Source organism: Pogoniulus pusillus, chromosome Z (genome assembly GCF_015220805.1).
Source record: "Pogoniulus pusillus isolate bPogPus1 chromosome Z, bPogPus1.pri, whole genome shotgun sequence".
In the NCBI taxonomy this organism is placed as follows: Eukaryota; Metazoa; Chordata; class Aves; order Piciformes; family Lybiidae; genus Pogoniulus; species Pogoniulus pusillus.
Genome location: NC_087309.1, coordinates 111,088,481 through 111,101,707, shown reverse-complemented (window position 1 = coordinate 111,101,707; position 13,227 = coordinate 111,088,481). Strand labels below are relative to the sequence as shown.

At 48.7% G+C, this 13,227-nt stretch overlaps 1 protein-coding gene across 2 annotated transcripts in view; it reads right to left on the bottom strand.

Moving 5' to 3' along the window:
* LOC135173492 (metalloprotease TIKI1-like) overlaps positions 1 to 11,367 on the bottom strand; it is an 82,619-nt gene extending 71,252 nt beyond the window's left edge. For both annotated transcript variants that reach the window (XM_064140442.1, XM_064140443.1), the window contains exons 1-2: positions 11,171 to 11,367; positions 4,718 to 5,278 (exon numbers count right to left, since the gene is read on the bottom strand). In XM_064140442.1, coding sequence (XP_063996512.1) covers positions 4,718 to 5,278; positions 11,171 to 11,287 — 678 coding nt within the window. In that variant the 5' untranslated portion in view covers positions 11,288 to 11,367. The remainder of the gene's footprint in view (positions 1 to 4,717; positions 5,279 to 11,170) is intronic.
* Positions 11,368 to 13,227: the final 1,860 nt, after the last annotated feature.

Sequence of the window (13,227 nt, the reverse complement as noted above, 5' to 3'; positions counted from 1 at the left end):
GTAGAGCCTGGAGAAAAGGAGGCTGAGGGGAAGACATTATCACTCTTTATCTACCTGAAAGGAAGTTGTAGCAAGGTGGCAGTTGGTCTCTTTTCCTAAGTAACAAGAGACATGATGAGAGGAAACAGACAAAAGCTGTGCCAGGGAAGCTTTAGACTGGATATTAGGAAAAACTGTGACAAGTTGTCCAGGGAAGTGGTTTAGTCACCACACCTGAAGGCATTTAAAAGATGTATAGGTGCATTGACTTGGTAGTACTGGGTTAAAGGTTGGACTGGGTAGTGTCTTCCAAATAAAATGATTCAATGATTCTAACCCTAGTACTCTACTCCCAGCTAGGACAGAGCATCCAGACAGTGGTTATTCCTTTTGCACTTGCCCTCAATTCAGGCTGTCAGTGACTGATAAATGCCTCGAGCCAGTGATGGCACTTAGGACAGATCTGAGACTCCCTGATGTGAATAGCCTTCAGACATCCATCTAATCCCTTCAAAACTGTCCACATATCTTGATGTCCAAGCATCCAAGCATGCTGAAAATGGGTGATGTCTTGTGTGAACATGCATCTACCTGTTAAGTCTGCTGCCTGATAATTTTATTGAGGCACTCCTCCCTCTGTTACCAAAAGCTTTGAAGAATTGCTCTTGCTGCTGCCTTTCTGCATTAGGCCAGGAAAAGCAACAGACACCTTCAAATTGTGTCTCGGTCTCCTCATTCTACTTGCAGTCTCCTCATTCTACTTGCAATCTACCTTTCAAATAGCTAGTAAAAGCCTTCATGAAGATTACCTGAAATAATTACATCATTATAGAAAATAGCAAGTTTGCAAGGATAAAGGAGACCACACCCTTGCCAAAAATCCTGTTTGCTTTTTGCCAGCTTTCAAGTTTACTCTGTAAAGGCAACAGCATCTGCACACAAGCCTCTGAATACAGGAGGAATTTAGAGAAATACAAAACCAACACATCACACACCAAAGACATGGGAAACAAATGATGGTTAGAACACACTGTTCAAGGCAAGACTGGACGTGGCACTTGGTGCCATGGTCTAGCCTTGAGCTCTGTGGTAAAGGGTTAGACTTGATGATCTGTGAGGTCTCTTCCAACCCTGATGATACTGTGATACCTTGTAAGAACTGAAATATCATGAGAATTAGTGGTCAGGGGTGGCCGAGTTCTGAATAGCAAAATTAATAAACAATAGCAATTTTGGAAAATAGCATCTCGCATCAATTAATTTCCCCTCCCCAACAAGTAGCCAGCATGGAATTACCAAGGGGAAATGGTGCTTGACTAATCTGACAGCACTCTGTGATGCTGTAACTGAACGGGTAGATGCAGGGAGACCAGTGGATGTAGTCCAGTTTGACCTCAGCAAGGCTTTTCACACTGTGTCCCATAACATCCTTGTGAGCAAGCTCAGGAAGTGTGGGATAGAAGAGCAGGCAGTGAGATGGGTTAGAAAGTGGTTGCACAATAGAGTGCAAAGAGTGGTGACCAATGGTGCCAAGTCCAGCTGGATAGCTGTAACTAGTGGAATTCCCCAGGGATCACTGTTGGGTCCAGTCCCGCTCAACATCTTCATCAATGACATTGATGAGGGCAGAGACAGAGTCTGCTCAGCAAGTTTGCTGATGATATCAAACTGGGAGGCTTGGCTGAGACACCTGGAGGCTGTGTGGCCATTCAGTGAGACTTGGACAGACAGAGCTGGGCACAGAGTAACGTAATGAAGTTCAGCAAGAATAAGTGCAGAGTCCTGCTCCTGAGGAGGAACAATAAACTGCACCAGTACAGGCTGGGAGCTGATCTGCGGGAGAGCAGCCCTGTGGAGAAAGACCTGGTGGGCAAGGAGCTCTCCATGGGACTGCAATGCACCCTTGTGGCCAAGAAGGCCAATGGGGTCCTGAGGGACATCACGAGTGCGGCCAGCAGATCCAAGGAGGTTCATCTCTGCCTCTACTCTGTCCTGGTGAGACCTCATCTGACTTCAGTTTTGGGTGCCCCAGTTAAGGAGGGACAGGGATCTACTCAAAAGAGTCCGATGGAGGGCAACGAGGGTGATGAAGGGGCTGGAGCCCCCCTCACTACCCTGTGAGGAGAAACTGAGGGACCTGAGGCTGTTTGGTTTGGTGAAGATAAAACTCAGGGGGTATCTAATCAATGTTTATAAATATCTGAGGGCTGGGGGTCAAGAGGGAGGGGACAGACTCTTTTCAGTTGCACCCTGTATTGGACAAGGGTAATGGGTGACAAGGGTACAGCACAGGAGTTCCACCTCAACATGAGGAAGAGAGATACCAGAGTCTCCATCTCTGGAGACTTTCAATACCCCTCTGGATGCTGTTCTGTGTGGCCCAAGTCAACATCTGGACTCAGAAGTCTCTTCTACCCAAACCAGTTCTATGATGCCATGTTGTAAGAAACAGAGAACACTAAATTTGCTTCTCTGCTAGGTGAACTATCTTTCTGCAACAAAAAAAAAAAAAAAAAAAAGGCACTTTTTGCACAGAATTAGACCATTTCTTTTGGGTTTGTGTCCTCATTTTTCCCTGTAGAAATTTCTAAGTCCTCCCTATGTGTGTTTGCTCACTTGAAGACAGACAGACAAGTGGCCTGACACTGAGTGTACCCAGATAGCAGCAAATAAAAGACCCTATTTCAAACTCTTTGATTTGTATTACAAATAATTAATTCAATTGCCTGAGCAACCCGAGAAGCAAGCTGTCATGTGAAAGATTTACAGACCTGCTATCCATGAGGGTTCACAAGTCAGATTCTGAAACAGCTATTGAAATTAGCTTAAAAACGTAAAAATCATCCACCTCTGGTTCTTTTCCTCAAGTTGCCTTGCACTGGAAAGGTAGTATTGGGCAGAATAGTGTATGAATTAGTGGCGCAGTACCTGGTCCAGATCTGCTCCCACAGAGGACATGTGCTCATACCCCCTGGACATAAGCAGACATGGGAGGAGCCGCAGCTCACACCTCTATGGTAATCATAGGCTATGATTTCCCATGTAGAGTTAAAATTCTTATGTAGCTCTAGTTACCATGACCCTCTCAGATGGACTCTCACAATAAATGCCCCCAGCTGGGGCAACTCTGGATCTTACAGCTCTGCGTCCCAACCCCATGCAGTTTCTCAGCTCATGTGGTATTTACTCCACCAGGAAAACAGCACAACCACTGCCACAACTTGATGGACGTTGTGTGAAGGCCTAAAGAAGGTGTCAGCAGTTACATAAGCTTAACAGGGGCATGATCTCCAATCTCTATTTCTCAGCTTCCCTACTATTTTCTTACAAGGCAGTGAAGACAGCACATGTACCTGCCACTGCCTCCCCACTTCCCTTCTACCAAGCTAAACCAGAGAAACAGTAACAGCAACACAAAAATGGCAGCAATAAAGTTAATAAAGCCTCAAAACCAGACATGAAGTGCAAGATAAAGGACTTTCCAGCCCATTCCTTGGGCTGCTGTGAGCAGAGAGCTATGGTATAAGGATTCGAAGCACAGCTGAGCAAAAGACTGGAGATGTGAATGAGGGTGCCCAGCTTCAAATATGGGAAGTGGCAAGTGCAGATGCCCTGTCTGCAGTTAAGAACTGTACATGCACACCTGTTAAGGACACCCTGGGCTACAGTGTTATTCTTTCACTGCAGAACCCTGCCAAGACTGGCCAAGGTAACAGCACTTCTGACATTTGCTCCAAAACAATATTCCTGCCTTTGGTGGGCTGTAGCTCTGCTTCTGCTCCTTCTCTTCCAACCTGTGAAACTCCATCAGTGCTGAGACAGGATGCAAAGGAAAGAGTCAGGCATCAGTCAAAACTCCCCAGCTCCATGACTAAAGGTCCTCCCACCTTGGGCTACCAGGCCATGATGCAACATCAAATCTTACCTCTTCCTAAGCAAACACCACTTCTCCCCAAGAAAGCACTTCCCTGCAGCAAACATACCCTAGGCCACAATGTAACTTACACTTGCTTGTGATCCTATCTAGTAGAGACAGTGATAGATGCTGCTTCCTGATGCACTTAGTCCAGAGAGGAGGGCCCACAATCTACCCATTCAACACATGGGCAACACAGAGGTCCTTCTACTTGCCTGGTGTAATTCCACATGGACAGTGCCAAATTCAACCTGTTTTTCAAAGGCATTTGCACAAGAGCTCCCTACAAGAAGCTGTGCTTGTGCTAACCCTCATCTGGTCTCAAAGGAAGGAAAACAAAACCAAAAAATACACTCTTCCCAGTTCAGAGGATGGGCACTGAGAGGTCCATTGGGTCACCTCTCCAGCCAGTACGTACTTCTTAGCCTCACTCACAGCACTCCTGCTTTCCCCAAGTGATCAAACCTTTCTTCTTAACTGGCTATTACTTAAAGTTTAGATACCAAGCCCCAGCCTGGTCTGGGCCCCTGCAGGGCAGCTCAGCCAGGGTCAGAGAGCAGAACCCCATGTCTAGTGTCTCAGGGCTGTCCAAGGGAGAGGACAGAGGTCTCCCCAAGTGAAATCTAAGTGAATTTAGGATGTGGCTTGAACTCCTACAGCCAGCAAACTCTGACGGCACAGGCCAAGGCACAGGCTGCAGAGAGCAAACACGAGTCTCTGACTAGAGAATGGGAGCACTTACCCCACACCCCATCTCAAGCTCTTGCTGCTGCAGTATCCACCCAAGCAGACAGCCTGGCACCCTGCACACCATCATCTCACCTGGGAGAAGTTCAGCCCATTGAGTGGGTGGCACTGCTCCTCTACTTTCTCCACAGCCCCTGTTTGCTTCCCCAGCCGCTCCGCTTCCTGGGCCAGGTACAAATCTAGGACAGGCACACCTCGTGACTTGATGTCTACCTCCGTCAGAGAGTTCACCATCAGCATCACCCACACTGGCCTCTTCTGTTCCCAGTTGCCAGCAATGGCATTGAAGAGGTAATCTGCATACAGCCCTTTACCCTGCTGGTCTGGGGTCATCCAAGATGGCATCATGAGCTTGACATACTCCAGGTGCCGCTTGAGCCGGCGGTATATGTCACGGGGCAGCACATCCTGAAGGTTTCTCCCCTGTGGCAGGAGCTGACAGCTAGTGAGAGCTGAGATGGTGTAGGGGTCAGTGAGGTCCAGCTCAAAGTACACAGTGTGGCTCTGCTGAAAGGCCTTCTTGGAGTTCTCTGGGACAAAATCCCAGACACGTGTATATGGGACATGGATGGTGCCAAAGAAGTAAGACGGGGGATCTCTCTCGATGGTCCATAGGAAGGAGTTCAGCTCGCTTTGCTGAGGGAGAGGGAGACACTGAGTAAGTACAGAGATTTATGCTGGCCCACTGCAGTACAGTGCCAAGCCAGCAGGTCACATGGCTCAGCAGCTTGCCAGCATGGACTTTTCCTAAAGCGGCTTTGCTCAGAGTCCTCTTTCACTTTCCTTTTTCTTAGGTCTTGAGGTCAAAAATCTAAGTTTTATTAATTAAAATCAAAGGCTGATTTGCCTTGGCTTTCACCTCCTGAAAGGCAATGTTGTGTTTTCTCAAGAGAAACGCTACCCTGGCTTGTAAGCCAGGTATCTGCCGAAGTCAGCAGCAGAGAATACCCCAAGCAGGCTGTGTCACAGGCAAGATATTTATCCAGCATTTACCTTTCACCAAGTCAAACACTGGCATAATTTTTCTGAAGTAGGACAGCAGAGTTTCAACCACCCTCATTTCACTCCTCTAACTTCAGTACACTAAGACATCTTTCATCAAATAGACCACTATGACACGTAGAGGGTGCCACAACATCTTGAGAGAACTTTCTACTCTGAGCAAGATGATAAATTAATTGGTACCACAAAACACAGCTGGCCAACAGACTTGCCAGAGCAGGTGGAAAAACAGTTTTACAGGGACACAGCACATGGCAGATAGACACAGGGTCAAGGTCCCTTACTTTTAAGTCACAGAAAGTCACAGAATTAATCAGGTTGGAAAAGACCTCTGAGATCGAGTCCAACCTATCACTGAACATGTTCTTACTAACTAAACCATGGCACAATTTGCCCCATCCACTCTCCTTTAAACACCTCCAGTGATGAAGACTCCACCACCTCCCCAGACAGCCCATTCCAATGCCAATCATTCTTCTAACATCCAGCCTAAACCTGCCCTGGCAGAGCTTGAGGCTGTGTCCTCTTGTTCTGTTACTGATTGCCTGGGAGAAGAGGTCAGCCCCGACCTGAAAGCAGCAGAGAAGTGGGTGTAATACCTTGAAAACACAGGAATAGATTCTACAGGCCAAACTCAGCCTGTAGTGTCAGGGCATACGCAAACACAGAAGAGGAAAGTGTCGTCTTTCTTTAGACCAGCTTTCAAAACCCTCAAAACCCACAGGCATCACAAAGTCAGAATCAGACTTTAAGGGTGTTATGCTGAGAAATGTGCCTCACAACATCCCTAGGAATAGGAGTACAGGGCTGTGCTCAAGCCCTAAGCAACCTCACAGAACAGGAAAGCCAATGTGGCAAAACAGATCCTGCTCAGATCCTGCCAACTCACTTTACACCAAAAGCCAGCATGAGCACTATCACCTACTGCAGCCTGCCAGTGCACCAGTCCTCACTGGAACAACAGACACAAGCACCCGAGAGTGCTGGTGGATAATAAGTTGTCCTTGGGACAGCAATGTGCCCTTGTGCCAACGGGATCCTGGGATGCATTAAGAAGAGTGTATCCAGCAGATCAAGGGAGGTTCTCCTCCACCTCTATTCTGCCCTGGTGAGACCTCAACTTGAGTACTGCATTCAGTTTTGGGCTCCTCACTTTAAGAGGGGCAGGGATCTGCTCAAGAGAGTCCAAAGGAGGGCTGCAAGGATGATTAGGGGACTGGAACACTGCCTGATGAGGAGAGGCTGAGGGACCTGGAGCTGTTTAGTCTGGAGAAGAGAAGACTGAGAGGGGATCTAATAAATGCTTAGAAATATCTGAGGGCTGGGGGTCAGGAATGGGGAGAGGGGAGGGACAGGCTCTGCTCACTTGCTCTGTGGGATAGGACAAGGAGCAACGGACATAAGCCGCACAGGAGGTTCCACTTCAACACAAGGGGGAACTTCTTTACTGTAAGGGTCACAGAGCACTTGAACAGGCTTCCCAGAGAGGCTGTGGAGTCTCCTTCTCTGGAGACTTTCAAGGCCTGTCTGGATGTGTTCTTGTGTGATCTGAGCTAGACTTGTATGGTCCTGCTGTGGCAGGGGGCTTGGACTCGATGATCTCTTTGGGTCCCTTCCACTCTTCCAATCCCTAACATCCTGTGGTCCTGTGAACAGTTTCCAGCTGTTTGTGCAGACAGGAAGAGGTAGCCTTTGCTTGTGTAATAAGATGAGCTTCCAGTTGCAATCAAACATCTGGTCAGCCTTTATCAGCAGATAACTGTAACTTCAGCTGAGGCATTTGTTTTATCAAAGAAGCTGGACTGCCAAATGCAGAACAAGCTGCTTGGGGGATTTTATAGGAAGCATATTGCCTATAAATTTCTGGTAGTAAAGACTTAGGATCAGAAAGATTAATCTAAACACTGTTCTGCAATGGCTCATCACAGACAACCTTCTCCAGCAACACTCTCTGTCAAACCAGACCACAGATCACGCAGCACTCCAGCCAAGTGCCACCAGCTCACCTTACCAGCACAAAGGTGTATGTTCCAAAAACCTCTTCAGACACTCCTGTAGTATGTCAAGAGTCTGAAGGTTAGCTCATACCTTAGAACATCATGCTACAACTCCAGATCCTATAGAACAGTCCTGGAATGCACTCCTGTCTTACAGACCATAAAAACTCTCTTGAAGACCACAGGAAAAGCAGACAAACTGATACAGCAACAAGAGGTAAAGATGATGCACAGCAAAAGGCAAATACAAATTTGACATGCACCCAGGAAGAACACTGGAAAATGAACATGCAAACTGAAACAAGAGGAAAAAATCTGATAGGGTTCCCTCCTGTCATTAACTGGGAAGGAAAAATGGAAGCATCCATCACTGTGGCTAGAAATTAACGGGAAGTAGTTGCAAGCCAGCAAAGAGAACGGACCAGAACTGCTGCTTTCTATTGACAAGGAAATTAAAAGACTTAAGAGGCACCTGGGAAAGGCATAAGGCTGGGAGGTAAACAGTCCTTCACTTTCACAAGTCAACTGTGCACACAGCAGTACATGAGAACAGCCAAAACCGCAAGGAACAAGTGGTCACCAGTCATCTCCTGAATAAACCCATCCAGAAGGCTCAGGTCCACATGGGTGGCATCAGGCTTTAACGCAGATCATCTGGAGTGCTCCTGAATACTGTACACAGCCCTGCTAGAAAGGTGTTTGGCACTGCGTTATCACTTTTTTGCTTCTGCTTTTACACGTTAAGCAGAGCCATGCCAGCACTTACTAGCGATACCACTAAAGAAGTCACACTAAGCTATCAGGTTCAGAGCAAGTAAACTCAGCCTTTAAAGATCCTGCAGCACAAGGAGAAAGTGGTCTGAGACCTAGCAGAACTTCTCACACAGTCTGAGACCTTATGAAGGGACTGGGCACTCTTTCTGGTAGTTCCACATCAACTGGAGTAGCCATGAACTTGGCAATATACCCCAAGAACCATTTAGGTTTCCTTTCTCAGAACTGCTTGGAGCCAGTGTGAGAGGCCAGAAGGCAGGCCTCAGTTTCCCACCATTGGTGTGAAATCTCCCCAGACCCTGCAGAGTCTGTTTCCAGCACCATCAACTAGATATCATCATCAGGTAATACTACAGTGGGAGCTCACAAAGCTCATTTTCCATCTAAGAGGTGGCATCACAGCTGCTCAGGGCATGCCTCACACTCCTTTAGCATCTCTTTTTCCTTCAGGAAGTGGAGATTGGAGTCCCAGCACTGCTTTGCTCCACACCAGACCCCCACAAACAGTCCATTAGTACTCCGTGTGGCTGTGAGATGGCACAGTGGTGCCAAATCTAGCCCAGCATCACACTATATGCTGTCACCAGCAGCGCCTCTCTCGCATCTCCCTTCCTTGAGAGCATCCAGTAGAAAAAGGCACTACAACTCAATCTTCCTTTATGCTAGATCCTCTACATAGCTGTTACCTCAGAAAAGAGAGTTTTAAAAGCAGAGCAAATTGCAGTCAAAAGTGGTGTCCTGGAAACTCAAGAGAGCTGGGTTGTATAGCTCCAGGAAATTCATTTTAGAGCTGTAACAACAACCACAGGCACATCTCTGTCTCCTGTCTCCAAATTACAGGTGGTACTCAAGGCAAGACTCGTGATGGCAGTAGCTAGGAGCAAGGGTTAAAAACAGAAGGGAAGTGTAAGGAGGAGAGCAGCAGTCCCACATGAGAATACAAGTTCCCCAGTTTGCTGCCACAACAAGACCTGAGGTAGCATCACCACTATCAGTACCACACCTTCTTTGAACCTCAAGTAGAGGTCCCTTTCAACCCTTGACATCCTGTGATCCTGTGAATTCATTACAAAACACTAACCAGTAACAGACATAAGCATTTTGCTGTTAATCACTGGATGATGCCTTTAAATTTACCACTGTCATAATCACTCTAGAAGACAGCCTGTCAATACTAGAATTACAGTGGGTCTCACATTTTGATGGCAGAGTAATCAGCAGATAATGAGATACCATTAACATATTTCATCTTCAGTTTCACTTGTAACTAGCAGAAGTCCCAGTCCTACGGAAAGTTCTCTGTGTGCTCCACCAAATCACTGCGTTACCTGTTTCTGCAAGTAGGAGTTTTGCTGCTCGGGCTCTCAAGGGCTGTCCCCTTCATTCTGGTTCTTCTTACTAGCTCCTTGCAGTAGATTAATGCCAGCCCGACAGCTTTTGCGCTTCATATCCTCAAAGGGAAGGGGGCACCACACCAGAGGCTTATGTCCGCCCTCTGGCCAGTTGACAAATCCAGGCACAGCCTCCCAACATAGGATTAAGTTCTAACCCAAGTTTAGGCAGATGCCTGCCACATGGTTGAATGAACCGTGCCCTAAATCCCAGGAGATTAGCCTTTGTGGCTGATGGGAGGCTAGCATGCTCAGCTCAAAGCAGCCAGGCCCCTTCACCAGGGACTACATGTAAGTGCATGTGCAGGTGAGAAAACTTAGAAAGGTCACAGCAAAAACCTCTCACACTTACCCTTGCATATACCCTGCACTCAGCCCACTGGGGCTTTGGCACCTCCCCAGAGCAGCACTTTCACACTTGTTTCTAAGGGCCTCCAGTTCCCTGAACAGCTGTGCTGGAGGAGGTAATCCCGCCTGGGGCAGGAGATGAAATGAAGTGGTGAGACACATCCCAGGAGCGTCTCAGATGCACAGCACTCCGAGTCAGGCTCCTTCCAGGTCCAAGTAGCTGCCAACGGACAGCACAGATGGTCTGTTAACACCAGCAGATGCCTTAACACAAAGTTCGGGAAGCCTTTTCCTACATGGTTTTTGGTAAGTTCACCTCAAAAACCTCAGCGAGCACTACTCTTTTATCAATGTCTTGTGTTTGATGGAACCAGCACCCTTCTCACGAGCTTCACACCGGCCAGAACAGTACCCCTAGCCTGCAGCAGACCCCTCAGCTGCACTTAGTACCTACCAGAGCCAGGTTAGCCCATGCCGCTCCTAGTCACTCTATTCAGAATGATGAGGTCAGAGGATGCGCAAATGCTAATATAATTTGGAACCACATTTACGCTTTCAGGGCACAGCCACTTACTGGTCCGACTCTACTCCCCCACACTGCCTCTTCTCCCCGCCAGGAAGGGGTGGTGACAGCAAGCCACTCGAAGCAACCTTGTTCTGCTTCGAGCAGAGCATCTCGCCCCCACACAGCACAGGCAAAATCTACTGGTAGCTGGGGCTTGCCCTGCGGTCTTTCCCGCTCCTCCGCCAGCACCCGGCGGTGATGTCTCACTTGGCGCACGGCTCCCAGAAACAATCCTCCGCCCTTCTCCTCCCCAGCCAGCCACCCTGCACCGGGTCACCGCAAGCTGCGCACCGCACCCTCTCATCACCGCCCCCCGCGGGAAGGACACCGTGGCGCCGGGCCCCTGCCCCGCCCAGCACCTGCGGGGCCGCCGCAGCTTCTGTGCTGCTCGGCCCGGTGGACAGTGTGTTTCGGCGCGGCCGGCGGCGCAGCTCTCCGCACCGGCGCTTACCTTTCCGCGGAGCGGGCAGGCGCCGGCGGGGTCGCGGCTCTGCCGCGCTCTGGCCAGCAGGAGGAGGGAGGCCTGCAGCAGGCAAAGCCAGCCGGGGTGCACCATCCCTGCTTGCATCCAAACTAGGCACAATTTCAATACTTTCTCCCTCTCTTCTCCTGCTTCCACAGCCCCCTTTAAGTATTTTTCTTCTTCTTCTTATTATTATTATTTAATTCCCTCTCTTTTTCCTTGACCCCAACACGTCGGTTTAGGTTTGTTTGGGTTTTGGCTTTTGGGGATTTTTTTTGCGTCTCGATCTAATCCTGAAACCCTTGCGGGAGCAGCACCATACCCTAGCTGACGCCTTCAGCTGCTGCCCCTTCTTCTTAAAGGGTCCTGTGCCGGGCGGGGGCTCAGGGGATGGAGGGGGAGGGCGTGAAGCCCGCGGAGCCGGCGCACTGGGGGCGGGCGATGGGGCAGCAGCAGGGACGTCCCCCTGGGCGAAGGGGCGGCTGCCGAATCGACCCCACGGCCGCCGCAGCCGCCGCTTGGCTGTTCTCCGGCTGCTCTCTGCCTGGCCAGGCCCGGGTCTGCCCTTCCTGCCTCTTCTTCCGTGCTGCTGCGCGATTGCTGCTCTGCCCGCTTGTCTCTGCCCAGTTTACAGCTTTCCTGGGCTTCGTATAAAGTTGTGATCCAACCTCATGAAGTTCAACAAGACCAAGTGCAAGGTCCTGCATCTGGGTGGAGGCAAGCCCAAGCACCAATATAGGCGGGGCAGTGGTTGGCTAGAGAACAGCCCCGGGGAGAGGGATCTGGGGGTGCTGGTGGACGAGAAGCTCAGTATGATCCAGCAGTGTGCACTTGCAGCCCAGACAGCCTGGGCTACAGCAAGAGAAGTGTGTGCAGCAGGGCACACACCCTCCTCACACATCCTGCCCTTCACACTGGTGAGACCCCACCTGGAGTACTGGAGCCAGTTCTGGAGCCCCTGTTACAAGAGTGATATGGCTGTGCTGGAAGGTGTCCAGAAAAAGACCAGAAGGATGATCAGAGGGCTGGAGCTGCTCTGGTATGAGGAGAGACTGAAGGAGTTTGGGCTGTTCATTCTGGAGAGGAAAAGGTTCTGAGGTGACCTTATTGTGGCCTTTCAGTATCTGAAGGGGGCCTACAGGAAAGCTGGGGAGGGACTTTTCAGGATGTCAGGTAGTGACAGGACTGAGAGGAATGGAACGAAACCAGAAATGGGTAGATTCAGACTGGATGTTAGGAAGAAGTTCTTCAGCATGAGAGTGGTGAGAGCCTGGAAAGGTTTGCCCAGGGAGATGGTGGAAATCTCATTCCTGGAGGTGTTTAAGGCCAGGCTGGATGAGGCTCTAGACAACATGATGTAGTGTGAGGTTGTCATAGTATAGTATAGTATCATCAGGGTTGGAAGAGACCTCACAGATCATCGAGTCCAACTCATGGCAAGGGGATTGGAACTAGATGATCCTTGTGGTCCCCTCCAACTGACTGATTCATTAGTTGTCCTTCAGTTGCAAACTGAGGAAGTATTTTGACTCATTCATGTTTCTTCTCTTTTTTTCTTTTCCTTTTCTTTGGGACTCCTATGCATGCAGTGTGATCTGTTTAAGATCAGAGAGGCACTGCAGAACAGTGTTACCATCTGTAACTGTAAAATTCAGCCATGCTTGCTGAGGAGACTGATATTTAAAACTTTGTAAGGGTACATACTACTGTTAATCACAGTCTTAAAAATAATGAGCGAAGCCATAAATATGCCAGGTTTTAGTGGGTTGCAAATTAAAACAAAGCAAAACTTCTAATAGCTTTGGAAATATTTGTAATATGATTTTCCTGATAATGTAATTCACATAGATCAAGATTGTTAGCACTTTTAGGGCTTTAGCTGAGAAAGCTTTTAAAGTTAGAACAGTAACTGTATTGCCCACCACAGTATTTGGTGCTCTTGTATGGTTCATTCCCTCGTATGGTATCTCCAGTCATTGTAATAACTTCTCAGCAGAGATTAAGCCAAAATGTATTGAAGCTGTAAATAAAATGACACTAGGGGG